The following is a 26,935-nucleotide window of genomic DNA, read 5'->3' on the forward strand; positions in this document are numbered from 1 at the left end:
TGACTGGTTGTTGGGTTTTGTTACATATTTGTTCAGTTTAATTTGAGTGTTTTTGGTCAATGTCTTAATGAGCAGACATTCAATTAAAGAATAAAAATTATCAATGTAAGATTAAAGGGACTAAATACTTTTGCTGTTCTCCAACAATACAGAAAAAAAACATCTCCACAATTTTTTTTGTCATTTCACAGCAAAACTAATAATTTGAGCTAATCTCATATTTTCTGTATCTAAATCTCACAATATTTACTTGAAGTATTGAATCTGTTGAAAACATTTGTTCACTCTGACACAGAACAATGCTTTTTAATATGAGTCTCTAGATTTGCTGATACAGTAAAACTCTTTCCACACTGAGTACAGTAGTACTGCTTCTCTCCAGTATGAACTCGCTCATGCTTTTTCCGGTCTAAAGACTCAGTGAAACTCTTGTCACAATATGAGCACTTGTAAGGTTTTTCTCCAGTATGAACTCGCTCATGCTTTTTCCGGTCTAAAGACTCAGTGAAACTCTTGTCACAATATGAGCACTTGTAAGGTTTTTCTCCAGTATGAACTCTTTGGTGCCGTTTCAGAAAGACAGCTAAAGCTCTTCCCACACTCAAAGCACATTATCTTTCACCACACTATGTGTTTTCTGGTGCTGTTTATAACTGGCCAGCCATGAAAAGCTCTTTCCACAGTAAGAACACACATAAGGCTTTTCATGTGAATGAACTTTCATGTGACTTTTTAGACCTGATGGTGAAATAAACTTTTTACCACACTGATCACAGTTAAATGGCTTTTCTCCAGAGTGAACGTGCAGATGATAACTGAGACTTGTTGCTGCGGTAAAACTCTCTCCACACTGAGTACAGTGATACGGCTTCTCTCCAGTGTGAACTCGCTCATGTACTTTCAGTTTTCCTGCCTGAGTGAAACTCTTGTCACAATATGAGCACTTGCAAGGTTTTTCTCCAGTATGAATCATTTGGTGCTGTTTCAGATAGGCAGCTGTAGTAAAGCTCTTCCCACACTCATGACACACATGATCTCTCACTTCATCATGTGTTTTCTGGTGCTGTTTACAACTGTCCAGCCTTGAAAAACCCTTTCCACAGAAAGAACACACATGAGGCTTCTCATCTGAATGAACTTTCTTGTGAGTGTTTAGACCTGATGGTGAAATAAACTTTTTACCACACTGATCACAGCTAAATGGCTTCTCTCCAGTATGAACTCGCTCATGTGATTTCAGGTTTCCAGACTGAGTGAAACTCTTGTCACAATATGAGCACTTGTAAGGTTTCTCTCCAGTATGAATTCTTTGATGCAGTTTCAGATCGCCAGCTGTAGTAAAGCTCTTCCCACATTCATAGCACACATTATCTCTCACTTCATTATGTGTTTTCTGGTGCCGTTTACAGTGAGCCAGTCGTGAAAAACTATTTCCACAGTAAGAACACACATGAGGCTTCTCATCCGAATGAACTTTCATGTGACTTTTTAGACCTGATGGTGAAATAAATATTTTTTCACACTGATCACAGTTAAATGGCTTTTCTCCAGAGTGAACATGCAGATGATAACTGAGACCAGATGCATCAGTAAAACTCTTTCCACACTGAGGGCATGTGTATGGTTTCTCTCCAGTGTGGATTCTCATGTGCTTCTTAAGGACTCCTTTGTGTCTGAAACTCTTTCCACACTGTGAGCAGGTGTGCAGCTGTTTGGCTTTTTTTCTTGAAGTTTTGATTTTACGGTGTTCCTCCTCCACTTCATTCACCTCATGTCTTCGCTGTTTTACTTCTATCCAGTCTGAAATAAACAAATGATGTGGTTAAAATTCAGTGAACCTATTTTAATAGAAGAAACAAAAAGAGGGCACATGTTTATCCGAGTATCAATGATCAGATTTTGAAGTGCTAAAGGGTAGTTCTGTCATTCTCGTTAATAAAATTAAAATGTGGATATGGCTTTAATGTTTCTCAGCAGTCAATGATGAAAAATCAAGAATGGACACCAACCTGTTTGTTCCTCAGTATCTTCATGTTTTATTCTGGATGGTTCTGGATCACTCGTGTCTTCAATCTCCTCTTTAATAAACTCCATGTTTCAGATTTCAGCTGCTGCACCTGGAGTTTGTACCAGTCATGTAAGGAATATTCACATCATCCTACCTTTTTAACCCAATCACAAACCCCGCCCACCACAGATTAAGAAGATTTCATTGGCCGTGTCAATCACAGTGATCGCCTACACAGCACTGAAACAAATCCAGTACAAACCTGTAACCTTAGTATAGGGTTATTTTGTGTCAAAGCAACCAAATTTCCAAAACTTCCCCAACTCAAAATGTTGGTTTGGTTCATATTTTTTATTTAGAAGAAAGACAAGCATAAATAGTGATGAAAGACAAAAAATGAAATGGATATTGGATGGATATTTACTGAGTAATACACTAATTTGTAGAGGGGGGTCAAAACAACCATTTTCATCTGGAACTTGGAGCCAAATTATATGGTTAAAAATGACCTTAGAAAGATCACAGAATCATTATTTTATTCCAGCACAGAGATTGTTTTTTCTAAATTTGCCCTCCTGTATCTTAATCTTTTAAGTATTAAATATATCTCAGTGCACTTTTAAGTGGTTAATGGTTCTTAATAAACATTTCTTTCAGTATTCTTATTTTTAAGGACATATATGGTTCAATTCTAGAGATATGCTGATATGAAATTGTTACATTTTCAGTGCTCAAAAAGCAAATGTGGGTAACTTCACAGCTAACTTTTTTGTATTTTAAAGAGGAATTTCTGAAGAAGATGTAATGTTGAAACAAGAAATGTATCTTGTTTCCTCTATCAACACCTGTCTGAATGCCAAAAATATTAGTTTCCCAAATAGTGCGTGCCTGTGACTGAGGAAGAAATAAAGATATCTCAATATGATTATAATTCTTAAAAAGGTTTCTTTTGAAATTACGGTGTTCCTCCTCCACTTCATTCACCTCATGTCTTCGCTGTTTTACTTCTATCCAGTCTGAAATAAACAAATGATGTGGTTAAAATTCAGTGAACCTATTTTAATAGAAGAAACAAAAAGAGGGCACATGTTTATCCGAGTATCAATGATCAGATTTTGAAGTGCTAAAGGGTAGTTCTGTCATTCTCGTTAATAAAATTAAAATGTGGATATGGCTTTAATGTTTCTCAGCAGTCAATGATGAAAAATCAAGAATGGACACCAACCTGTTTGTTCCTCAGTATCTTCATGTTTTATTCTGGATGGTTCTGGATCACTCGTGTCTTCAATCTCCTCTTTAATAAACTCCATGTTTCAGATTTCAGCTGCTGCACCTGGAGTTTGTACCAGTCATGTAAGGAATATTCACATCATCCTACCTTTTTAACCCAATCACAAACCCCGCCCACCACAGATTAAGAAGATTTCATTGGCCGTGTCAATCACAGTGATCGGCTGCACAGCACTGAAACAAATCCAGTACAAACCTGTAACCTTAGTATAGGGTTATTTTGTGTCAAAGCAACCAAATTTCCAAAACTTCCCCAACTCAAAATGTTGGTTTGGTTCATATTTTTTATTTAGAAGAAAGACAAGCATAAATAGTGATGAAAGACAAAAAATGAAATGGATATTGGATGGATATTTACTGAGTAATACACTAATTTGTAGAGGGGGGTCAAAACAACCATTTTCATCTGGAACTTGGAGCCAAATTATATGGTTAAAAAATTACTTTATAAAGATGGCAGAATCATTATTTTTATTCCAGCGCAGAGATAGGTAATTCTAGAAATGCATCTTGGTTTTTTTTCTATCAAAACAAATGAACAATTTTTCATCAAAGGTTTAAGAGCGGTTTATAAAAGCATACTGAGATATCCTTAAATACTTCTTGAGTTACAGGCATGCGAACTTCAGGAAAAAACAAAAATTTGAAGCATCACCATTGGCATTTAATGCAACAAGCATTGCTTAACTCAACAGATTTTTACTAATGGACCAATAAATCTCTGTGTAAAAATAAAATATTAATACTGCAATCTTTCTAAAGACATTTTTTTCACCCTGTAATTGACATCCTTTACGAAATATTGGATTACTCACTAAAATATCCATCCAAGACATTTAATATTTTGGCTTTCTGCTTCATTTTTGTATTTCCCTCACCAGAAAGAGCTGTGAACTAAACCCATTAAGTCAAAAATGTTGTTGGCAGCTGACTGAATGATTGAGTTGATCAATGAAATCAGCGGTGGTGCGGGGCTTGCACTTAACATGGTTCAGGGAAAAGAAAACACATTTTGACAAAACCATAACATTTTATTAAAATTATAATCCTTGCATTTGAATTCTGTTATATATACCTGGTTTGAACAAAAACAGCAGACAGTCTGAATGAAAATGCTTATTTATTTCAATGTCAAAAGCATGATAAGTGCAGGTATGGTGTCTGTCTTGTATAGTATTTTAATCATGTTTAACCTGAGGGGTAAAGATTAAAAACACACGTCAATAGGTGATTATCACATAAAGTGATGATCCTGTAGTTTGTCTCAGTCTGCTGACACACAATGAAATGTGCTTAATGTGCCAATTTACAGAAGATCTCAGACATCATCATAATGAATGAGGAGAGAACAGGGAACTATTTGCTTTTCAGCTGCTCATTTAAACTTTAAGCCTCTGTTTCTGTCAGACTATTGTTTCACTAATTGTCAGTTGACACTGTTTTGTTTTTTTGCACTTTTCTCATGCAGAAACACTGCAATTACTTTGACAATACAAATGTACAAATATTTGTCATGCTAATAAAGTACCTAACCGGATGATTTGACAGATTTTGCTCATTTTTGCAACTTTGGATAAACATAGTAAGTAGTTACAATCATTTTAAGGTGGATAAATGTGCGTGTGCCGCTGCCAGAGACACTAGACATAACTTACATTTCACAGGCATATTCTCCATCTGTAAATGTTAGAAAGCCATGGAAATATTTCAATTTTTCTGTCAGAAGTGCATGAGGCTTCTGCTTTGGGATTCTCCACTAAACTTCACAGACTTAAACGAGCACCGCCACGCGCATGCGCACCAAACAGACGGAGCTCAATTAAATAGGAGCGCAATAATTCTGACTAAAATATACATTTCGCTGAAATATTTGTAGTTGGACAATAAATGTGACATGTAGAATTTTAAACCTACAAGTAAGTCTATTTTTATGATAGCACTGACTGTAAAGTGACTGCAATGGGGTAATCACAATAGCCTAACACAACTCTGTGCTTTTGTTCTCATTTGTTTTCATTTTTAGTTTAATGAATTTAACTTCTGCTTTAAAAGCCTTATATTTGTTTTTATATTGCAATCAATGTTACAATGTTTGAATGAAATGTGATTTTAACCCTTTTTTGCACATAATATAAAGGCTTACATGGTTACATTCACTTTATTTGTTTTCATAGCCTTTAATATATAGCCTATTGTTTTGTTGGACAACATATTAAATACAGATTTTTTAAATACAAAAACGAAAATACAGAGATATATAACGGAAATTGGCCAAAAAATACAGAGATATGAATTTTTGCCCATATCGCCCAGCCCTCGGATAGCTAGAGTTGTCGCAGAAACGACTTTCCCCCATACTTTTATCCTACGTGGAGGTTACTTTAGAAATAAATAACAGTCATAGTAAATTTAGTTTGTAATTATACATGCTTCTGCGACAGCTTTGTAGTTTAATTGATGTTATGTGATGCGATGTTATGTTTAAAGGATTAGTTCACCCAAAAATGAAAATTAGCCCATAAATTACTCACCCTCAAGTCATCCTAGGTGTATATGACTTTCTTCTTTCAGACGAATCCAGTCGGAGTTATATTAAAATTTGTCTTTGATCTTTCAAGCTGTTTAATGGCACTCAGTGGGTGTTGCAGTGCATCAGTCCAAAAGAAGTAAAAAAAAAAGTGCCCATCCTTAATAAAAAGTGTCTCGCACAGCCAGTAGCGGTTTTTGGCACGGGTGAACCGGGCAGCCACCCGGGGCGGCATTTTTTCATGATACAAGGGGGACGGCACGAGCAGTTAAAAAAAATAATAAATCCTCTGCGCCGCCGCTGCGAAGCGGTTTTCTGTTATCTATCATTTCACTGTGTGGGGAATTGGCAAATTGGCGCCCCTGCTTGCTGAGAAGGTGCCGTGCACAGAAGCTGAGTGAGAAGAGGAAAGGAAAGGGGAGCGGGGCGCGGCGTGGGGGACAGTTCACCTCTGGGTCTCTCCCAAATGGAACGGGGAGGGGGGATTGATCCACTGTATAGAGCAATACTCTAATGGAATTAGTGGGCTAAAGTCAGTCACACCTCGACTTTCTTCCAAATAACGCACATTTCATTCATAATATTATAAATACAGGCCTATAGTTCCTGCACATTTTTGTTTTTCTGAATTGTGTGAAATGACTAGTAAAAATAGGTATATACAAAACGATTATGTGGTCACCAAGGTGAATTGGTTTAGTCCTGACTTCTGGTCGTGAGTGACAGTGTTGGGGGGATGGGAAATCTGTTGATTGTCGAGTGCCAAATAAACACAGAGATGGACAGGAAAAGGTCAAAGCCATCAGGTGCCCAATTTAGAAAAAAAAGAAAAGAAGAAGAGTTGCTTCATTATACACACCTTGTGCAACTTTTATGTAGCAGAGAAACTTACAAATACATATCTTAAATGTTTTATGTATATAAAAACAATATATCTCCACAAATCTTGTGACATTTCAACTAATCATTTGAGTTAATCTCATATTTTCTGTATCTAAATCTCACAATATTTACTTGAAATATTGAATCTGTAGAAAACATTTGCTCACTCTGACACAGAACAATGCTTTTTAATATGAGTCTCTAGATTTGCTGCTGCAGTAAAACTCTTTCCACACTGAGTACAGAAGTACGGCTTCTCTCCAGTGTGAACTCGCTCATGTGATTTCAAGTTTCCAGACTGAGTGAAACTCCTGTCACAATATGAGCACTTGTAAGGTTTTTCTCCAGTGTGAATCATTTGGTGCTGTTTCAGATTCCAAGCTGTAGTAAAGCACTTCCCACATTCATAGCACACATTATCTCTCACTTCATTATGTGTTTTCTGGTGCTGTTTATAACTGGCCAGCCGTGAAAAACTCTTTCCACAGTAAGAACACACATGAGCCTTCTCATCTGAATGAACTGCCAGGTGACTTTTTAGACCTGATGATGAAATAAACTTTTGACCACACTGATCACAGTTAAACGGCTTTTCTCCAGAGTGAACGTGCAGATGATAACTGAGACCTGATGCATCAATAAAACTCTTTCCACACTGAGGGCATGTGTATGGTTTCTCTCCAGTGTGGATTCTCATGTGTTTCTTAAGGACTCCTTTGTCTCTGAAACTCTTTCCACACTGTGAGCAGGTGTGCAGCTGTTTGGCTTTTTTTCTTAAAGTTTTGATTTCACAATGTTCCTCCACTTCATTCACCTCATGTCTTTGCTGTTTTACTTCTATCCAGTCTGAAATAAACAAATGATATGGTTAAAATTCAGTGAACCTATTTTAATAGAAGAAACAAAAAGAGGGCACATATTTATCTGAGTATCAATGATCAGATTTTGAAGTGCCAAGGTTAGTTCTGTCATTCTCGTTAATAAAATAAAAATGTGGATATGGCTTTAATGTTTCTCAGCCGTCATCGATGAAAAATCAAGAATGGACACCAACCTGTTTGTTCCTCAGTATCTTCATGTTTTATTCTGGATGGTTCTCGATCACTCGTGTCTTCAATCTCCTCTTTAATAAACTCCATGTTTCAGATTTCAGCTGCTGCACCTGGAGTTTGTACCAGTCATGTAAGGAATATTCACATCATCCTACTTTTTTAACCCAATCACAAACCCCGCCCACCGCAGATTAAGAAGATTTCATTGGTCATGTCAATCACATTGATCGCCTACACAACACTGAAACAAATCCAGTACAAACCTGTAACCTTAGTATAGGGTTATTTTGTGTCAAAATTTTGGTTTTGTTCATATTTTTTTATTTAGAAGAAAGACAAACATAAATAGTGATTAAAGACAAAAATATATAATGGATATTTACTGAGTAATGCACTATTTTGTAGAGGGGGGCCAAAACAACCATTTTCATCTGGAACTTGGAGCCAAATTATATGGTTAAAAATGACCTTAGAAAGATCACAGAATCATTATTTTATTCCAGCACAGAGATTGTTTTTTCTAAATTTGCCCTCCTGTATCTTAATCTTTTAAGTATTAAATATATCTCAGTGCACTTTTAAGTGGTTAATGGTTCTTAATAAACATTTCTTTCAGTATTCTTATTTTTAAGGACATATATGGTTCAATTCTAGAGATATGCTGATATGAAATTGTTACATTTTCAGTGCTCAAAAAGCAAATGTGGGTAACTTCACAGCTAACTTTTTTGTATTTTAAAGAGGAATTTCTGAAGAAGATGTAATGTTGAAACAAGAAATGTATCTTGTTTCCTCTATCAACACCTGTCTGAATGCCAAAAATATTAGTTTCCCAAATAGTGCGTGCCTGTGACTGAGGAAGAAATAAAGATATCTCAATATGATTATAATTCTTAAAAAGGTTTCTTTTGAAATCCTCATTTAAAAGCCCTATTTCAATCCCAGCGATACAGGGATTGCAACGTGTCTCTGAGTAAATTGTTGAATTGTACTCAATTTCATACAGTTGATGCATATTTAAAGAGGAATGTCTGAAGAACAAATAATCTTGAAATTAGAAATGCATCTTGTTTTTGTCTATCAAACCAAATGAACAATTTAGGGCCTTAAAAATTAAGATACCGAAAAGTTTAAGAGCATTATAAAAGTATACTGCATATCCTTAAATACTTCTTGAGTTACAGGCATGCAAACTTAAAAATTTTTTTTTTTTTGAAGCATCACCATTGGCATTTAATGCAACAATCATTGCTTAACTCAACGGATTTTACTAATGGACCAATCAATCTCTGTGTAAAAATTAAATAATAATGCTGCAATCTTTCTAAAGACATTTTTTTCACCCTGTAATTTAGGTCCTTTACAAAAAATTGGATTACTCACTAAAATATCCATCCAAGAATATGTTGTTGGCAGCTGACTGAGTGATTGAGTTGATCAATGAAATGCTTGTGCTTAGTTCAGGGAAATCAAAACATTTTATAAAATTATAATCCTTGCATTTGAATTATGTTATATATAACTGGTTTGAACAAACACGGCAGACTGTCTGAATGAAAATGCTTATTTATTGCAATGTCAAAAACATGATAAGTGCAGGTATGGTGTCTGTCTTGTATAGTATTTTAATCATGTACTTTAACCTGAGGGGTAAAAGAATAAAAACACACATCAATAGGTGATTATCACATAAAGTGATGATCCTGTAGTTTGTCTCAGTCTGTTGACACACAATGAAATGTGCTTAATGTGCCAATTTACAGAAGATCTCAGACATCATCATAATGCATGAGGTGAAAACTGGGAACTATGAGCATTCAGTGTGATGAAATGAAAGATATGTCTTCTTGTCTGTGGTAGTGTTTACAGGGCTTTTATGATAATGACCCGAAAATAAGTTGACTATTAAAGAGAACAGTTGAACATCAGTTCACAAAAAAAAAATATTGGTAACATTTTACAATAAGGTGTCATTTAATGAGTAACTAACATGAACAAACAATGAACATTTATTACAGTATTTATTAATCTTTGTTTACATTACACTAAGTGAATTTAATGGTAAAAGACTGTAAAAATGCTACAGTAAAACCTGTTAAATGGTTAACGGTAAATTCCCCTACTATATACGGTGAAAAACTGTATTGGACATTACATGTATTGGACATTAATTTTACGGTAGTATACCGTTTTTGGAAGTGAAAAATTGACATTCCCAGAATTCCCTGCGTTACATTTCAAATTTGATGTTGTTTTGTTGAAATAACTATGTTCCTTCTTAGTTTTTTCTTATCCGTTTTGTATATTAGGGTTGTGTGTATGTTGTTAAATGAATGTTTATTGCATTATTTCAGTTTCATGTGTGTTACCGTGATGGTGTTTAGCGTTTGTGAGAATGACTCTGTGCACCTTCTATATATGTTAATATTTAAAAGTTGCTTGTGATGTGCTTTGGTTCATCATGTGACTTTATCATCACCACCTGCATTTGGTGGTTATCAGTGTATTACAAAGGTACAAAACAGATTTCAGTACTTCAGTGGGTTGGTATATTAACAATATATCAGTTAATGAAATTACGGTATTTAACTGTAAATTTAAGTTAAAACCGTAAAACCTAAAACTTTGCTACCGTATTTTTTACGGTAAAATTCCGGTAACCACAGCTGCCGGTTTTTTACCGTAAATTTTACAGAATATTTTTTACAGTGTAGTTACATTAGCATTGTTAGTTCATGTTAGTTCACAGTGCATAAACTAATGTTAACCAACACAACTTTTGATTTTAATAATGCATTAGTAAATGTTGAAATTAATATTAACTAAGATTAATAAATGCTGTAGAAGTAGGCTATTGTTTATTCTTAGTTCATATTAACTAAAGTAGTTAACTAATGTTTACTAATGAAACCTTATTGTAAACGGTTTCCAGAATATTGTTCAAATTGTTACTGCCTTTAGTTAATATTTCTGAATAAATATAAAAATGCATAAAAACACTATAAAATGTATAATTAGTATTACAATTTTAAATAAAATAAAAAATAATATTAATAAAATACAAAATAGAATTATATGTGTTCTCTTTTTTATGTAATATTTCTATATAAATATATATTTATATATAAAACTGCCTCCTCATTTTAAAACACCACCGCACGCCACTGATATATATTTATAGATTCTGTTGAGCTTATCAATGCAATGAATATTGACCAATCAAAGGCGTTCAGGTGAGTCACCGCTGAAACATGCCGTTCTCTGGCTAATTCTCTCATCAGAAACAACAAAGTGAAGATGTACGAATGTAAGTAAGATAATTTCACATTGTAAACAGCTTTAAAGATTATTATGGGACTTTTTGAGAGTGCTTGAACTGGACTGAAGTGAAAGTGTTCTTTGATAATGTAATGGTTCTTTGCTCTCTTTTTGTACAATGAAAGTGTTATAGGCTAATTAGTAACTTACAATGTTTTTTTTTTCACATTAAATACAAAGTCAGTCCTATTAAAAAATATTTTATGACACCCATATCTGGTACTGATTTTTATGCAAAGTTAATAGATTACACTATTAGGCTACTTTGGCCCATTGCCCATTATAGTTCAACTAACATAATCTATAAAGGTGCAAAATGCATTTACTTACATATATTTGAGAATCAAGATATTTCATGATATATTTTGGGAATACTTCTGTTAAATTATATAATGTAAAAAAATAAATAAATAAAGAACCAATAGACACCATTACAAAATGTGTAATGGATTTACTGGTTATAATGAGACTTGCATTGGTTTTACTGGAAACTGTAATGGACCCTGTTGGTCTCTACTGGTAATTGATTGCCTTCTATTGGTGGCTTGTTAAAACCAATAAATCCTAATGGAATATGTCTTTCACCAAATGAGCATTGTATATGTAACTATACAATAGAATACATTTTTCTCCCCTTTTCACTTTAATTTCTTTCGGGATAAACAAATTAATTCACATGTTGTAAATCCAGTCTGCATAGCGCACATAGCCCCTAAATTTAGCGATCAACTATGCACATTATAAACTTAATATCTAACATACAACTTTCAACAACACTTTAACACTTATTTACATTGGCTATATTTGAGAATCTGAATATCGAATATTTTGCTTTTTTTCCAGCAATCATACAGCCAAAGTGTCACTTGATATGTTGTCATGGACATAGGAATGAAAATCATTTAAAAAAATACATCAATAAAAATATAATTTAACTGGGGGCTCAACATTTTTAACTTAAAGTGTAAAATCATTAATTTCCTCATGAAAAGTTAACTTAATTTTAAATCTGCATTGCTTTACAGTCAACCAATCAAACAACCATCGAATCACCTTCCACTAAGTAAATTTGAAGGTTGCATGCTCAACAGTTTGGACAAAATGATACCTAAAGTGATAGCATTTGGATTTAAAGAATATAATATCAAGGGAAACAAAAGAACTGCAATATGTAGAACCTGTGGTTCAAAAATTACAGATGCTTTGTCAACGACATCCAATTTTGTGAGGCATCTGAAGACCCATAAATAGTCCTAACCTTTATTGGAACATCCAACAACATAAGGCATGTGCAGCATAGATAATAATAATAATAATATTATTATATTAAGTTACTGTACATATTAAGTTCCATATCAGTTACAAAATATTATTACTTACCTATAAGGCCCTTAATGGGTGATCTCCTGCGTACCTAACTAGTCTTCTACCACGCTACAATCCATCACGCTCCCTAAGGTCGCAAAACTCTGGACTTTTGGTAGTACCTAGGATCGCAAAGTCCACTAAAGGAGGTAGAGCTTTTTCACATTTTGCTCCCAAACTCTGGAATAGCCTTCCTGATAACGTTCGGGGTTCAGACACACTCTCTCTGTTTAAATCTAGATTAAAGACACATCTCTTTGGCCAAGCATTCAAATAATGCATCTCATAATCTTGTACTGCAGTTATATCTGATCAAATGCACATTGTTATTCTTTAGCTTGGGTTAAACAAATCAATTTTGCTTGGTTGGAACAGCAGCTACGCTAATTATGTCTCTATTGACATCTCGTGGTAACTAGGATTTACACAAGCTTCAGTCTGGATGTACATTAACTGACAGTCACCACTGATAAGCTACCACTAAATATTGTAGAAACTTAATTTGCTGTGAAGTTGCTTTGCAACAATTTGTATCGTGAAAAGCGATATACAAATAAACTTGAATTGAATAGAACTGAATTGAATTAATAATAAACATAATTGTCAGTCAGCAGTCAATTAAGCTGACTTTATTCCAATATTTTAGGCTTGGCTGAGACCTGGATTCGACCTAAAGACACAGCAGCACCTGCTGCTCTTTTCAACAACTTGTTTTTCTCCCACACCCCCATCAGGTCTGGTCTCCTCATGTCAAAAAGCTGGAAATAACTCACATGCTCCTATAATTGTAACAATATTTTCTTTTAAATTTCTTGCTGTTACAGTCACACTCCCTATAAAACCCCATATTGTAGTTATTTATCGCCCTCCAGGTCAGTTGGGAAACTTTCTAGAAGAACCGGATATGCTGCTGTCCTCATTACCGGAGGATGGCAGCCCTCTTGTTCTTCTCGCGGACTTCAACATCCACCTTGAGAAGCCATTTGCTGCTGGCTTCCACTCTCTCCTCGCCTCTTTCGACCTTCGGCAACTCAACACCACAAGTACTCATAAATCATGTAACCAGCTTGACCTCATCTTTACACGCAATTGTATCACAGATTAAATCTTGTTTAAACCTTTGCACTTCTCTGATCATTTCATTATCACTTTTGATCTACATCACTACCAAACCCTCTGCCAGCTTCATTTAGACGAAAACTAGGTCTCTTTCTCCTTCTCGACTTTCCTCTGTGGTATCTTCATCTCTTCCCACTCCCACAAATGTCTCATCATTAGATGTGAATTGTGCCACAGATACGACTTATTTTCTATCCTAACTACCTGTCTAGGCAATATCTGTCCTCTTTCCTCCAGACCAGCACACGACTCCCTCCAATCCCTGGTTATGTGTTGTCCTCTGTGAGCAGTGGAGAGAAAATGGTGCAAAGATTTAGCTAATCTCAGTAAGTATTGTATCAGTCACTGATATCCTCATTTTCCACCAAGGTAAAACTTTTCCATCGCTGCCAAAACTTCCTTTTTTATAATAAGATCAATGGCACATCACATACACGGAAACTCTTCAAAACATTTAATTTTCTTTGTCTATTAGACTATGTAGAAAATCAGCTGCACCTTGAAATAGATCCTGAATTATATCTATTTAATGTCAATTGTTAAATATTCCCAAACTTTACTGATGAACAGCTGAGCCATGAAACGTTGAATAAAGTAAAAAAAAAATCAGCACTCGACTCTCGCGCTTCTCCCTCCTGCTTGTCATCTTTTTGCTTTTCTGGATTTGTATGGCTGGACTTCCATCATGCACAATCTAACCACTACAAATGATTCAGAAAACAGCAGCATGACTGGTCTTCAACAAGCATAAAAAGATCCACGTCACACCTCTCTTTATCTCCCAGCACTGCTTATCGGTTGCAGCTCGCATCAAGTTCAAGACACTAGGGCCTTTCGCACCCCAGGAACCTTTTCATAGTACCAGAACTAATTGTGGAACTACCCACTTTTCGGCGTGTTCGCACCGCCGGAACTGGGAGCGATTTTAGTACCGGACTGCCTTTTTCGAGAACCAAATTAGCTCCTACTCCGGAGCAGGGTCTAACCAGCACAACTGGTACTAATCGTGATGTAAGTAGACATTGATTGGCCAAACGCGTATGAAAATGCCCTCCAATCCCTGGTTATGTGTTGTCCTCTGTGAGCAGTGGAGAGAAAATGGTGCAAAGATTTAGCTAATCTCAGTAAGTATTGTATCAGTCACTGATATCCTCATTTTCCACCAAGGTAAAACTTTTCCATCGCTGCCAAAACTTCCTTTTTTATAATAAGATCAATGGCACATCACATACACGGAAACTCTTCAAAACATTTAATTTTCTTTGTCTATTAGACTATGTAGAAAATCAGCTGCACCTTGAAATAGATCCTGAATTATATCTATTTAATGTCAATTGTTAAATATTCCCAAACTTTACTGATGAACAGCTGAGCCATGAAACGTTGAATAAAGTAAAAAAAAAATCAGCACTCGACTCTCGCGCTTCTCCCTCCTGCTTGTCATCTTTTTGCTTTTCTGGATTTGTATGGCTGGACTTCCATCATGCACAATCTAACCACTACAAATGATTCAGAAAACAGCAGCATGACTGGTCTTCAACAAGCATAAAAAGATCCACGTCACACCTCTCTTTATCTCCCAGCACTGCTTATCGGTTGCAGCTCGCATCAAGTTCAAGACACTAGGGCCTTTCGCACCCCAGGAACCTTTTCATAGTACCAGAACTAATTGTGGAACTACCCACTTTTCGGCGTGTTCGCACCGCCGGAACTGGGAGCGATTTTAGTACCGGACTGCCTTTTTCGAGAACCAAATTAGCTCCTACTCCGGAGCAGGGTCTAACCAGCACAACTGGTACTAATCGTGATGTAAGTAGACATTGATTGGCCAAACGCGTATGAAAATGCCCTCACCCGCCATGATTTAAAACGCCGTGTAAACATACTTTAAGCATGTCAACTTATTTCGCAAGTATGGAGAACAGTGATAGATGGACGGACACTGAAGTGCAGGCACTTGTAGCAAATGTAGCACTGCCAGTTGTCGTTGGAGATTCTTAGACCTCCTTTCCGTTCTTTCAATCGCTTTACGTATACGTCGACTTTCCATGTCCACTGTGAAACCCGCGAGACACAACAAAAACACAGCTCCGATCACAGCATGCTCCATCCTCCTGTTGTTAATGTTGTTCTTTGTTTCCATTGTTGAACGCCGCGCACAAATGACGTCGCTGTCGCCCGGCTTACGTCACTTCTTAGTACACACTCTCGGTGCGAATGCAACCCTTTAAATGGTACTGGGAAATAGTTCGCGCAAAATCGTCCCAGCACTTTAGTACAGTACGTTTAGTTCTGGAACTAAAGAGATGCGAAAGGGCCTAATGATGCTCGCTTTAGTTGTGTACAGAACAGCCACAGGCTCAGCACCCGTCTACTTCTACTCACTATTACGAATCTACATCCCCTCCAGAAGCCTGAGATCTGTAGTGAGCGACGCCTCGTGGTACCATCACAGAGAGGCTCAAAATCACTTTCCAGAAGATTTTTGTTCACCGTTCCTGGCTGGTGTAATGATCTTCCCACCCTCATCCAGAATGCTGAATCCCTGACAAATTTCAAGCGACAGCTGAAAACTCATCACTTTCATCAACATTCGACTGCATCCTCAAAAAAAAAACTTTTGCTTTCTCTTTTCTTAGTTTTCTCTGTCTAGCTTGTACTAATCTGAGCAATGTCTGAAACTTTGTATTATGAGTATTTCCTGTGCCCCTTGTACTTCCTGGCACATTAAGGTACACATTCCATTGAACTACAGGATCATCACAAATAAAATCTATTACTGCCTCTGAACAAAATAAAATATCTGGCTAAAATACTACAATGGACTAACATCTAAAACTCACACATAAAAAAAGAAATAATCAGATATATCAGTGAAATGGAAATTGTATTTGCATCATTATACAGACCCTGTGCAACTTTTATGTTGCAGAGAAACTTAAAAAAATTTATATCTTTGAAAAAAAAAGTTTTATATAACAAGACTGGTCATTGAGTTTTCTTACATATTTGTCCAGTTTTATTTGGGTGTTTCTTTGTCAATGTCTTAATGAGGAAGCATTCAATCAAAGAACAAACACACATACAGTATATACATGTGACTAAAAACTTTTGCTATTCTCCAACAAAACAGAAAAAAACCCATCACAAATCTTGTGGCATTTCACAGCAAAACGAATCATTTGAGCTAATCTCATATTTACTATATCTGAATCTCACAATATTTCTTTGAAATATTGAATCTTGTAAAAAAAACCTTTGCTCACTCAGACACAAAACAATGCTTTTTAATACGAGTCACTAGATTTGCTGACTGAGTGAAATTCTCTCCACACTGAGTACAATGATACGGCTTCTCTCCAGAATGAACTCGCTCATGTATTTTCAGGTGTTCAGACCGAATGAAACTTGTCACACAATGTGAGCACTTGTAAGATTTTTCTTAAGTGTGAATCCTTTGGTGCTGTTTCAGATAGACAGCTGTAGAAAAGCTCTTTCCACACTCACAACATACACGATCTCTCATCATGATCTTTTATCATGCGCTTTCTGGTGCTTTTTACAACTGCGCAGGCTTGAAAAACTTTTCCCACAGTAAGAACACACATGAGGCTTCTCATCTGAATGAACTGTCAGGTGACTTTTTAGACATGATGATGAAATAAACTTTTTACCACACTGATCACAGCTAAACGGCTTTTCTCCAGAAGGAATGTGCAGATGATAACTAAGACCTGCTGCTGCAGTAAAACTCTTTCCACACTGAATACAGTGATACGGTTTCTCTCCAGTATGAAGTCGCAGATGTGCTTTCAGGCTTCCAGACTGAGTGAAACTCTTGTCACAATATGAGCACTTGTAAGGTTTTTCTCCAGTGTGAATCATTTGGTGCCGTTTCAGATTGCAAACTCTAGTAAAGCTCTTTCCACACTCACAACACACATGATCTTTCACTTCATTATGCATTTTCTGGTGCTGTTTATAACTGATCAGCCATGAAAAACTCTTTCCACAGAAAGAACAAACATGAGGCTTCTCATCTGAATGAACGGTCATGTGACTTTTTAGACCTGATGGTGAAATAAACTTTTTACCACACTGATCACAGTTAAAAGGCTTGTCCTCAGAGTGAAAGAGCAGATGTTTACGGAGATTTGCTGCATCAGCAAAACTCTTTCCACACTGAGGGCATGTGTATGGTTTCTCTCCAGTGTGGATTCTCATGTGTCCTTTAAGGTTTTCTTTGTCTCTGAAACTCTTTCCACACTGTGAGCAGGTGTGCAGCTGTTTGGCTTTTTTTCTTAAAGTTTTGATTTCACAATGTTCCTCCACTTCATTCACCTCATGTCTTTGCTGTTTTACTTCAATCCAGTCTAAAATAAACAAATGATATGGTTAAAATCAGTGGAACTGATTTAATAGCAGAAATCAAACAAGGTCACATATTTATCGGAGCATCAAGGATCAGATCTTTGATGTGCCAAAAGTTAGTTCTGTCATTCCTTGTTAATACAATTAAAATGTGGATATGATAATTTAGATGATAATCTATTAATCATAATGCTCATTATTTAACAGCCACTAAATATTGTTAACAACAGCTTTAATGTTTCTCAGCAGTCACCAATAAAGAATCAAGAATGGACACCAACCTGTTTGTTCTTCAGTATCTTCATGTTTTATTCTGGATGGTTCTGGATCACTCATGTCTTCAATCTCCTCTTTAACAAACTCCATCTTTACCATGTCACAGATTTCAGCTGCTGCACCTGGAGTTCGTACCTGTCATGAAGGATGATGTGACTATCCCTCACCTTTTTAACCCAGTTAAAGCACAAACCCTGCCCACCACAGATTCTAAAGATTTCATTGGTCGTGTCAGTCACATTGATCGCCTACACAACACTGAAACAAATCCAGTACAAACCCGTGACCTTAGTATAGTGATAAACAAACAAATTTCAGAAACTTCCCAACTCAAATTTTTGGGTTTGTTCATATTTTTTAGAAGAAAGACAAACATAAATTGAGATGAAAGACACACACAGAAAAAAGAATGGATATTGGATGAATATTTATTTATATATTTTTGAGTAATCCATTATTTTGTAGAGGACAGTCGAAACAACGGGTTTTATCTGGAATTTGGAGCCAAATTTCAGGGTGAAAAAAATTACTTTAGGAAGATGGAAGCATCATTACTTTATTTCTAAACAGAGATTGCTAATTCTATTAGTACAATCGGTTGACTTTTGGCAATACTTGTTGCATTGTGACGGTTCGAGAATGGGAAAAAGCACTTTTTAAGTTTTTCCCCCCTAAGTTTGCCCTCCTGTATCTCAACAAGTATTAAAGATATCTCAGTACAGTTTTAAGTATTGTTCTTAACAAACATTTATAGTGGACAGCACATTCCAGGGCCCAGTTTATGGCGGTACCAATAGTGGACAAAGGTTTGCTACATTTTGACTGGATCTTGGTGGACTACCATAAGCAAACTGTCCAACACCATCAGATAAAGATGCAAGGACAACAGCCAGACACCTCTTAGAGGGCAAGAAGGAGACCTTTGGTACAAAGCCCAGGAAGGACAGGACTTCTCATTGGTCAAAATGCAGTTTCTGCCCTAAGGTTTTGGCCTGTGACCACCATAAAATTCCTTAGGACCTCTGGACCCAGCAGCAGTGGGTGAAACAACAACAAAAAAAAGAGATCACAGAGTTCCATCCAAATCCATATGTTCTCAAACTGATGCAAACTACAACACACATCTTATACTTATTCAGAGAAATAAGCATTCTCAGTGACAGCGACGTGTCGTGCAACATCTTACACAAACTCAGCTGTTAATGGACGAATGAATGCATGCATGACAGTTCAATCTTCTATCATATTTGGACTTAATGTGTTTGTAACATTGCCAAAGGTATTTTGGTTGTGGTTTGATAAGTGAATACTGCATTAGTAAAACTTTAGTGACACTTTTCTAAATGTGTGTTTGGTCAATGCAAATAAGTTCCACAAGAGGTAAGAAGGGTGGGCCACACCATACCCCTTGTCCAAATACCCACACTCGCGGTCTTGGCCACCCATCATGCATCATGTTCTGGAAATAAATCATGAGACTTTTTGCCGAGATCTCGCGAGAGGTCACGGAAACCTTTCCAATGCAAGTTAAATATTAATATAATAATTAGATATTACAAATAATTTGGTAGAAAAAGTGTTTTTACTTTTATTGGTGCAAAGATGAGTTGTGGTGATATTTATTTTGTACAACATTTGCAACTGCTTTTTATCACTCAATTAGAAGCACCACAAATTAAAATTATGTCATGTTATAGGGACTACTGAACAGACATTTAGAAGTTGATTTTAAAATGCAAAGTATTTCAAATTAAAATTAAAATAAAGCTATATAAACACTTGCATTTTTACAACACTGTAAGTGTGTCCCATCAGGTAATGAAAAGTTCGACACACACTTGTGGTCTTCACACCCACTTGAAGACTTCGGCCAAATACAGGAAATACATAATTTAAGTAATCAAGTGGTCAAGTGCAAAGACTGCAAGTGTGGGTATTTGGACAAAGCCCATGTCCCCCACTCTGATGGAAACAGCCAATCACAGCCTGGAAATGGAGAAGTGCCAAATTGCAATCTCCTCCTCATCAGAAGGAGATAAAGGTACCTTCCCAAAAGACACTTTGTTCTGAGTCTCCGGCCTGTTACAGGGAAGGCAGCAACCGAAACAACCCATTCTGAGTCTCCCATCCAGAGAGACAATAGCTGAGTCTCCGGCCTGCAAGGGTGAGACACTAGCAGATACACTTGTTCTGAGTCTCCCATCCTGAGACAGACACATCAACATTCTGAGCCTCTGGGCCATGCGGGAAGAGGCAATAACAGATACCAAGTCCTGAGTCTCCAGCTTGTGAGGCAGAAACAGATACGACCAGTTCTGAGCCTCCAGCTGGTGAGGAGAGATATTCTACGTTTAGAGTATTCGTCCAGCGAGACAACAACAGATGCAGCAGTCCAGAGTCTCCATCCTAGTGAAACAAAGTGAATTGACCAAGTTCTGAGTCTCTAGCCCAGAGAGGCAGAAGACATACAAACATTTGCAACAAGGTTAAGCTACGGCTAGCAAACCTTCACTTCAAGGTACTTTTGCTTACGTGTTCTAGGAAGGACCTTCTGCACCTACTCCAGGGCCACATCTGTGTGTTCCAGATTTTAGGACCCTTTGGTGCTCCATGAGATCAGCATCCTACAGTGCTTCGTGTTCAAGGCTGTTGAAACGGATTCCTGCTCCTTTGCCCACTGCATTGTTACCAGCACAACCAGTGGAAGAAGTCACCGCTCACTCGATCGCAGAGAATGTAACTATCACTTATCAAAACCTCTTCCAGAGTCCTTGGCATTGTTGTATATTATCAGTATATGATTTTTCTCATTTACATTAGCTATTATATAGCTGATTGCAGTTGATAACAAATAATCTTTCACATATTTGTTAGATGCATAATAAGGTTCTTCACCTTATTTGTTTCAGAGTAGCAACAGTTTATCTCTCCAGATAACGTAGCTCTGACTAACAACACCCAACATAATCACTTGAATTTAATGCATCTTATGCACTCTATTCTTATTTCACTTATGGTATTTATTTATTAGTTGTTGATTACTCTTTTTTTCTTAATAAAATCTATTTTATTACATTTGTGTCTTCCTTGTGTTGATGATACAGAAAGTTCTACAAGTTAAAGATTCCACCAATCTTTTTTATGTGATGTACTCATAACCGCACCTTAAGTGACAAGTGATCCAAAAATCATAATGTCATTGGTGAAGTGAGTACCCATCACTACACTATTTCGCCTCCCTATGTCGGCGAAAGCAAATTCACTACATATTTCTTTCAATATTCTTATTTTTAAGACGATATATGGTTCAATTCTGAAGATATGGAGATATGAAATACATTTAATAGCTAATAACTTTTTGTATTTTAAAGAGGAACATCTGAAGAAGATGAAATGTTGAAACTAGATATGCATCTTGTTTCCCTCTATCAAAACAACTGCATTAAACATACCTGTGTGAATGCCAAAAATATTATTTTACCAAAGATGGTGTGCTTGTGACTGAAGAAATAAAAGATATCTTAATATGATTTTAGATTCTAGATCTTAAAAAGTTTTCTTTTGGAATCCTCATTTTACTTGGGCCTATTTAAAGAGGAATGTCTGAAGAACAAATAATCTTGAAACTATGCATCCTTTTTTCTATCAAACCAAATTACCATATTAGGCCTTAAAAATTATGATACAAAAAGAAAAGTTTAAAAACCAGTTCATAAAAGGATACTGAGATATCCTTAATATTGAGTTACAGGCATGCAAACTTAAGAAAAAAATACAAAAAGGGCTTTTTTCCCCATTTTTGAAGCATCACCATTGGAATTTAATGCAACAAGCTAGTGCTGGGGGTTATACCGGTTCATACCGAATACCGGTGTTTATTTTTCTTATGATATGAACTTTTTAAATACCGCAATATACTGTTATAGTATAATATAGCATAATAAGAATTATAGCATGTCGTTTAAACAACGTTCGGAACGCGACTGTCTGAGAGGAGTCTCTTTTCACTGCTGCACTGTGGTGAGGGAACAGCTGTATGTGTTACTAAGCGTGAAAGTTCCGAAACTGAAGCTGTAGAACTAATAGAACGTGATGACACAGAAGAACTCATCCACAATATCCACACTGACCGCCACAAATATCCACGGCCCCCTGCCATCAGCTCCCGCGTCTCACACACACACAAGCGTGACTTTAGCACTAGATTTAGCAACTTTCAGACCCTTTCAGCTGCTTTTTTCCATAGAATATACTGACAAACCTAGCGACTTCTTTTTGGATAAACCTTAGCCATCGATCAGTTGTCGCCAGTGCTGCCCCGCGAGCGCAGGGTCTGACTCTCCCGGTGCAGTGCGTGATCTCTGCGTGATTTGACCAAGTACAACATGTTCCTGGATCAACATCCATGTTGATCCTGGAACATCATTCCAATCAACCAATCAAAATTGAGAGATAACGTTTCAGGAAATGTCAGTTTTAGGCTTACAATCAGAGTTAGGTGCTTCTACTCCCTTGTTAATCAGCTATAATTTCCCTTTGATTTTAGGAATAAATTATAGGTAAGGTTAGGTTTAGGGGTGGGGACTGGGTTAAGTCTGTATTTTTGGACAGGAATGTTGATCAAAAGATGTTGATCCAGGAACATGTCTTACTTGGCAAAATCACGGCAACCCTGTTCTGTGCAGTGAGCGGCAGAGAAGCAGCGCATTCAGTGGGCCGTACCGCAGCAGACTCGTCAATAAATGAGTACAAAACAGTGTTTACAAGCACCTGACGCTTACTGACTGTTTGGAACTATAAATATGAGCATAGTTCATCTGTTAATATTATGCACTTTTTTGTTTGTTGTTTTTTTAGTTTGATTGTCAGCAGTGGCGCCTGCACATGTACGGACTGTACGCACGGTGCGTACCATGAGCGCTCAGACTGACCTGAGATTTGCCCCGCAAACATTTCAGCAGTTATTATAGGCCTGTGTGTCCCGTATTTCTATCGAGTGACCCAGCCATGCCATTAATTATGAATGTATCAGTCTTTTGCATGCCAAAGTCAATTTCTGCATATAAATATTACGCCAAATAGAAGCAGAAAATCGTGCTATGTGCACTTTCATGAGATCGGGATAGTCTACAACAATTAATTTGTTGGCTTGGCTATTTTACAAATGGGAATACAACAAATTCATGACAATGTTTTACATTCAAGCTACCCGTAATATTAATAGTGAAAAGTACTTTAAAAGCATCTGGAATGCAATTAAGTAATTTTTAAAGCATTTGCTGCAGTGGAAAAAAAAATAGGCTAATAAATAATTCACATCAGACAAAATTGCGCTGCAGTAAATCCTTTAAGGATTTTACCTTATTTTAAGGTATTCAGAGAACAGAGCAACATAAACATCAGAAAATATAAGCAGCTATACAATTATAGGACAAAGTTTTACATATATGCCATTATAATTTGTTTTATTTTTTAATTGTACAGAATTATAAAATAAAACGCAAATTATAAATCGGGCCTGTTTTAGGCTTTTTCTTAATTTTTATATTTTAGACATCCATCAATTATGGTGATGAAAAAATGACTCGTCATTTCCTCATTGGATGTGCCTTTAGAGAGAAATGCATGGATTACATAACAGAATAGTTTCTATTTTCAATTTGAATTATTTCGTTTTAAAGTAGTAATTTAAAGCTTTCTATATATTTTTATCATATCTGTGAGACAATTCTGTGAGGTGGTTCATCACTGTGAAGCGCTCCTGTTCAAGACCAAGACGGCAGAAAGCGTTTGTTTTCTTTATTTTATAAAAGCACAAAGTTTTGTTGATATTGTGAGTGCACACAAATAAAACTATACCCTTTACAGTTTAGAATGATGTATTACTCTTACTTTTTTGAGGTAATGTTATCAAAAATGACTGCGTATTTTAAGTTGTTTCCACTGTTAGAAAAAAAATGCAAGTGATGGCGCTGGCGCCTCCATGTGCTGCAGAGCGCGCTTCAGCTTCCACTCTCTACACAAACGATTGGATATGCGTCTAACAACGCACATTTATCTAGGTTAAACATTTAAACTAACATTGTGATATGCTTGAACTGTTTTATATATAGACTTTATTTTAGGCAAGTCGTGATGATTTGAGAATGCTAAATTGATCATATAGGCTATGATCAATTCACTGTGTGCCGCTGGCCACTTTGTCATTACTTAAATAACAACAACTTACATTTAACGAACAAAAAATGCTCTAAATGTTTTTCTAAATTAACTTTATAAAAAACAAAATGAAATATAATAACTTTTCTACTACATACAAAACTGAACTATTTTAATAGCTGAAACAGTAGCCTAGTATAAGCTTTTTTGGGAAAAGGGGAAAAAAGACGGGCCAGGGCCTATATTTGAGGCCCGTGCAGGGCTCTAATCCACTTCATCCAACGCTGTTTTGTTCTCCGTTTTCATCTGCGAGAGCATGCACTTGATATATGCATTTTACCATTTTATTTATTGAGTTTAAAACGTGTGACATTCGTTCTGCTCTCACTGATCATTTGCCTCCCAAAAATTTTGTTGGCAGCTGACTGAGTGATTAAGTTGACCAATGAATACAGCGGTGGTGCAGGGCTTGTGCTTAACCAGGAAAACAAAAACACATTTGACAAAACTAAAACATTTGATAAAATTATAAACCTTGCATTTCAATGATCTCATAAATAACTGGTCTGAACAAAAATGGCAGACATGCATGCAGTCTAAATGAAAAAGTTAATTTATGCTATTTCAATGTCAACAACATGACGAGTGCAGGTATGGTTTTTGTAGTCTTTAACAGTACTTTATATCATGTTTAACCTGAGGGGTAAAGAATAGGTGATTATCACATAAAGTGATGATCCTGTAGTTTGTCTCAGTCTGCTGACACACAATGAAATGTGCTTAATGTGCTGATTTACAGAAGATCTCAGACATCATCATAATGCATGAGGAGAAAACTGGGAACGATTGGCTTTTCAGCTGCTCATTTAAACGTTACGGCTCTGTTTCTGTCAGACTATGGTTTCACTTATTGTGAGATAAATTGTTTTGTACCATTCTCATTGTAATTTTATGCAGGAACCCAGCAATTACTTTGACAATACAAATGTACAAATATTTGTCATGACAATAAAGTACTCAATTTGTCATCTTTGGATAAACATACAATAATACTAACAATCACTTTAAGGTGGATAAATGTGAAAACTGAATCCTGATTTAACAGCAGAAAACCACAGATCAGGTATCAGATATTTAATGTTCCAAATTATAGTTCTGTCATTCACTTGTTACTGCTGCACCGGTGTTATGATCATTTAAATCAGTGGTTCCCAACCCTGGTCCTTGAGGCACCCCAACACTGCACGGTTTGCATGTCTCCTTAATCAAACACACCTGATTCAGACCGTCAGCTCATTAGTAGAGACTTCAAGACCTGAAATCGGTGCGTCAGAGAAAGGAGACATGCAAAATGTGCAGTGTTGGGGTGCCTCCAGGACCAGGGTTGGGAACCACTGATTTAAATGCATTTCTGTATCATTTATCATCCATATACTGATCATTATTTCACAGCTGCCAAAACAGTCAAAAGTGAAGAATCGAGAATGGAAAGCAACCTGTTCGTTCCTCAGTATCTTCATGTTTTATTCTGGATGGTTCTGGATCACTCATGTCTTCAATCTCCTCTTTAATTAACTCTGTCTTTACCAGTTTTCATCTGCTACACCTGGAGCTTCTCCTGAGAATTATGTAAACATTCCCAACCTTTCCTGGTGAACTGCTGAGCCATGTAAAACGGGATAACGTCAGACTCTGTAAATGGGAACATCTGTCGCATGAAACCTGGAAATATACGGCATCCAGTGAAAATATGACACTTCTACAAAAAAAAAAAAGTCAACACTCTTCTTCTTCTTCTTTGGTGTTTTATTGACGGTTGGCAAACCAAATTCAACACTCGACTCCCGCACTTCTCTTTTTCTGTAAATGGGAACATCTGTCGCATGAAACCTGGAAATATACGGCATCCAGTGAAAATATGACACTTCTACAAAAAAAAAAAAGTCAACACTCTTCTTCTTCTTTGGTGTTTTATTGACGGTTGGCAAACCAAATTCAACACTCGACTCCCGCACTTCTCTTTTCTGCTGGTCTTCTTCTTCTTCTTCTTCTTAATGTTTAACGGCGGTTGGCATCCAGCGTAATTGGTGCATTACCGCCACCATCTGCTCCGGAGTGTGGATCAGACAACAGGTTCACAAACTAATACACCCAATTCCCTCCTTCTCCCCAAGCATACAAATCCACACACTTAATCCTTATTCTACTATATAATAATATTAACCTTCCTCAATGCTCCTATAACTCTTCATACTCTATTAAAACCCCCTGTGTCCCTTAAGAAATCCATAAGAATTCTAGTCTGTGCCCTATTTTGTGTGCTCAATGGCCCTTTTAATGTCATGTCCTGAACCTCTATCTCTCTCAACTTATTCCTCATCAACTCTCTCTGAACCTCATACCTGCTGCACCTCAAGACCACATGCTCCGCTGACTCCTCTTCCTGGCAAACCTCACACAATCCAGTATCATGTTTTCCTATCAACTTGAGTGTTTTATTTAATAAACAATGTCCCAATCTTAACCTAGATATGACTGTTTACTCTCTGCGGTTTCCACTTCCAATCA

At 36.6% G+C, this 26,935-nt stretch overlaps 3 protein-coding genes across 3 annotated transcripts; all 3 read right to left on the reverse strand.

The window, feature by feature from the left end:
• Window positions 1–459: 459 nt before the first annotated feature.
• Window positions 460–2,156, reverse strand: LOC107560844 (gastrula zinc finger protein XlCGF26.1-like). The gene is made up of 2 exons (XM_016245114.1): window positions 2,010–2,156; window positions 460–1,800 (listed from the first exon to the last, which is right to left on the reverse strand). Exons 1-2 carry the CDS (start codon window positions 2,092–2,094, stop codon window positions 602–604), a joined length of 1,284 nt encoding a protein of 427 aa, XP_016100600.1. The 5' UTR covers window positions 2,095–2,156; the 3' UTR covers window positions 460–601.
• Window positions 2,157–6,819: 4,663 nt separating this feature from the next.
• LOC107560850 (gastrula zinc finger protein XlCGF7.1-like) lies at window positions 6,820–7,899 on the reverse strand. The gene is made up of 2 exons (XM_016245122.1): window positions 7,762–7,899; window positions 6,820–7,553 (listed from the first exon to the last, which is right to left on the reverse strand). Exons 1-2 carry the CDS (start codon window positions 7,844–7,846, stop codon window positions 6,871–6,873), a joined length of 768 nt encoding a protein of 255 aa, XP_016100608.1. The 5' UTR covers window positions 7,847–7,899; the 3' UTR covers window positions 6,820–6,870.
• Window positions 7,900–16,547: 8,648 nt separating this feature from the next.
• LOC107560849 (zinc finger protein 239-like) lies at window positions 16,548–26,201 on the reverse strand. The gene is made up of 3 exons (XM_016245121.1): window positions 25,864–26,201; window positions 18,214–18,343; window positions 16,548–17,934 (listed from the first exon to the last, which is right to left on the reverse strand). Exons 1-3 carry the CDS (start codon window positions 25,885–25,887, stop codon window positions 17,087–17,089), a joined length of 1,002 nt encoding a protein of 333 aa, XP_016100607.1. The 5' UTR covers window positions 25,888–26,201; the 3' UTR covers window positions 16,548–17,086.
• Between the last annotated feature and the right edge of the window lie 734 nt (window positions 26,202–26,935).

This window comes from Sinocyclocheilus grahami, unplaced genomic scaffold, assembly GCF_001515645.1.
Source record: "Sinocyclocheilus grahami isolate Dianchi unplaced genomic scaffold, SAMN03320097.WGS_v1.1 scaffold746.1, whole genome shotgun sequence".
NCBI lineage: Eukaryota > Metazoa > Chordata > Actinopteri > Cypriniformes > Cyprinidae > Sinocyclocheilus > Sinocyclocheilus grahami.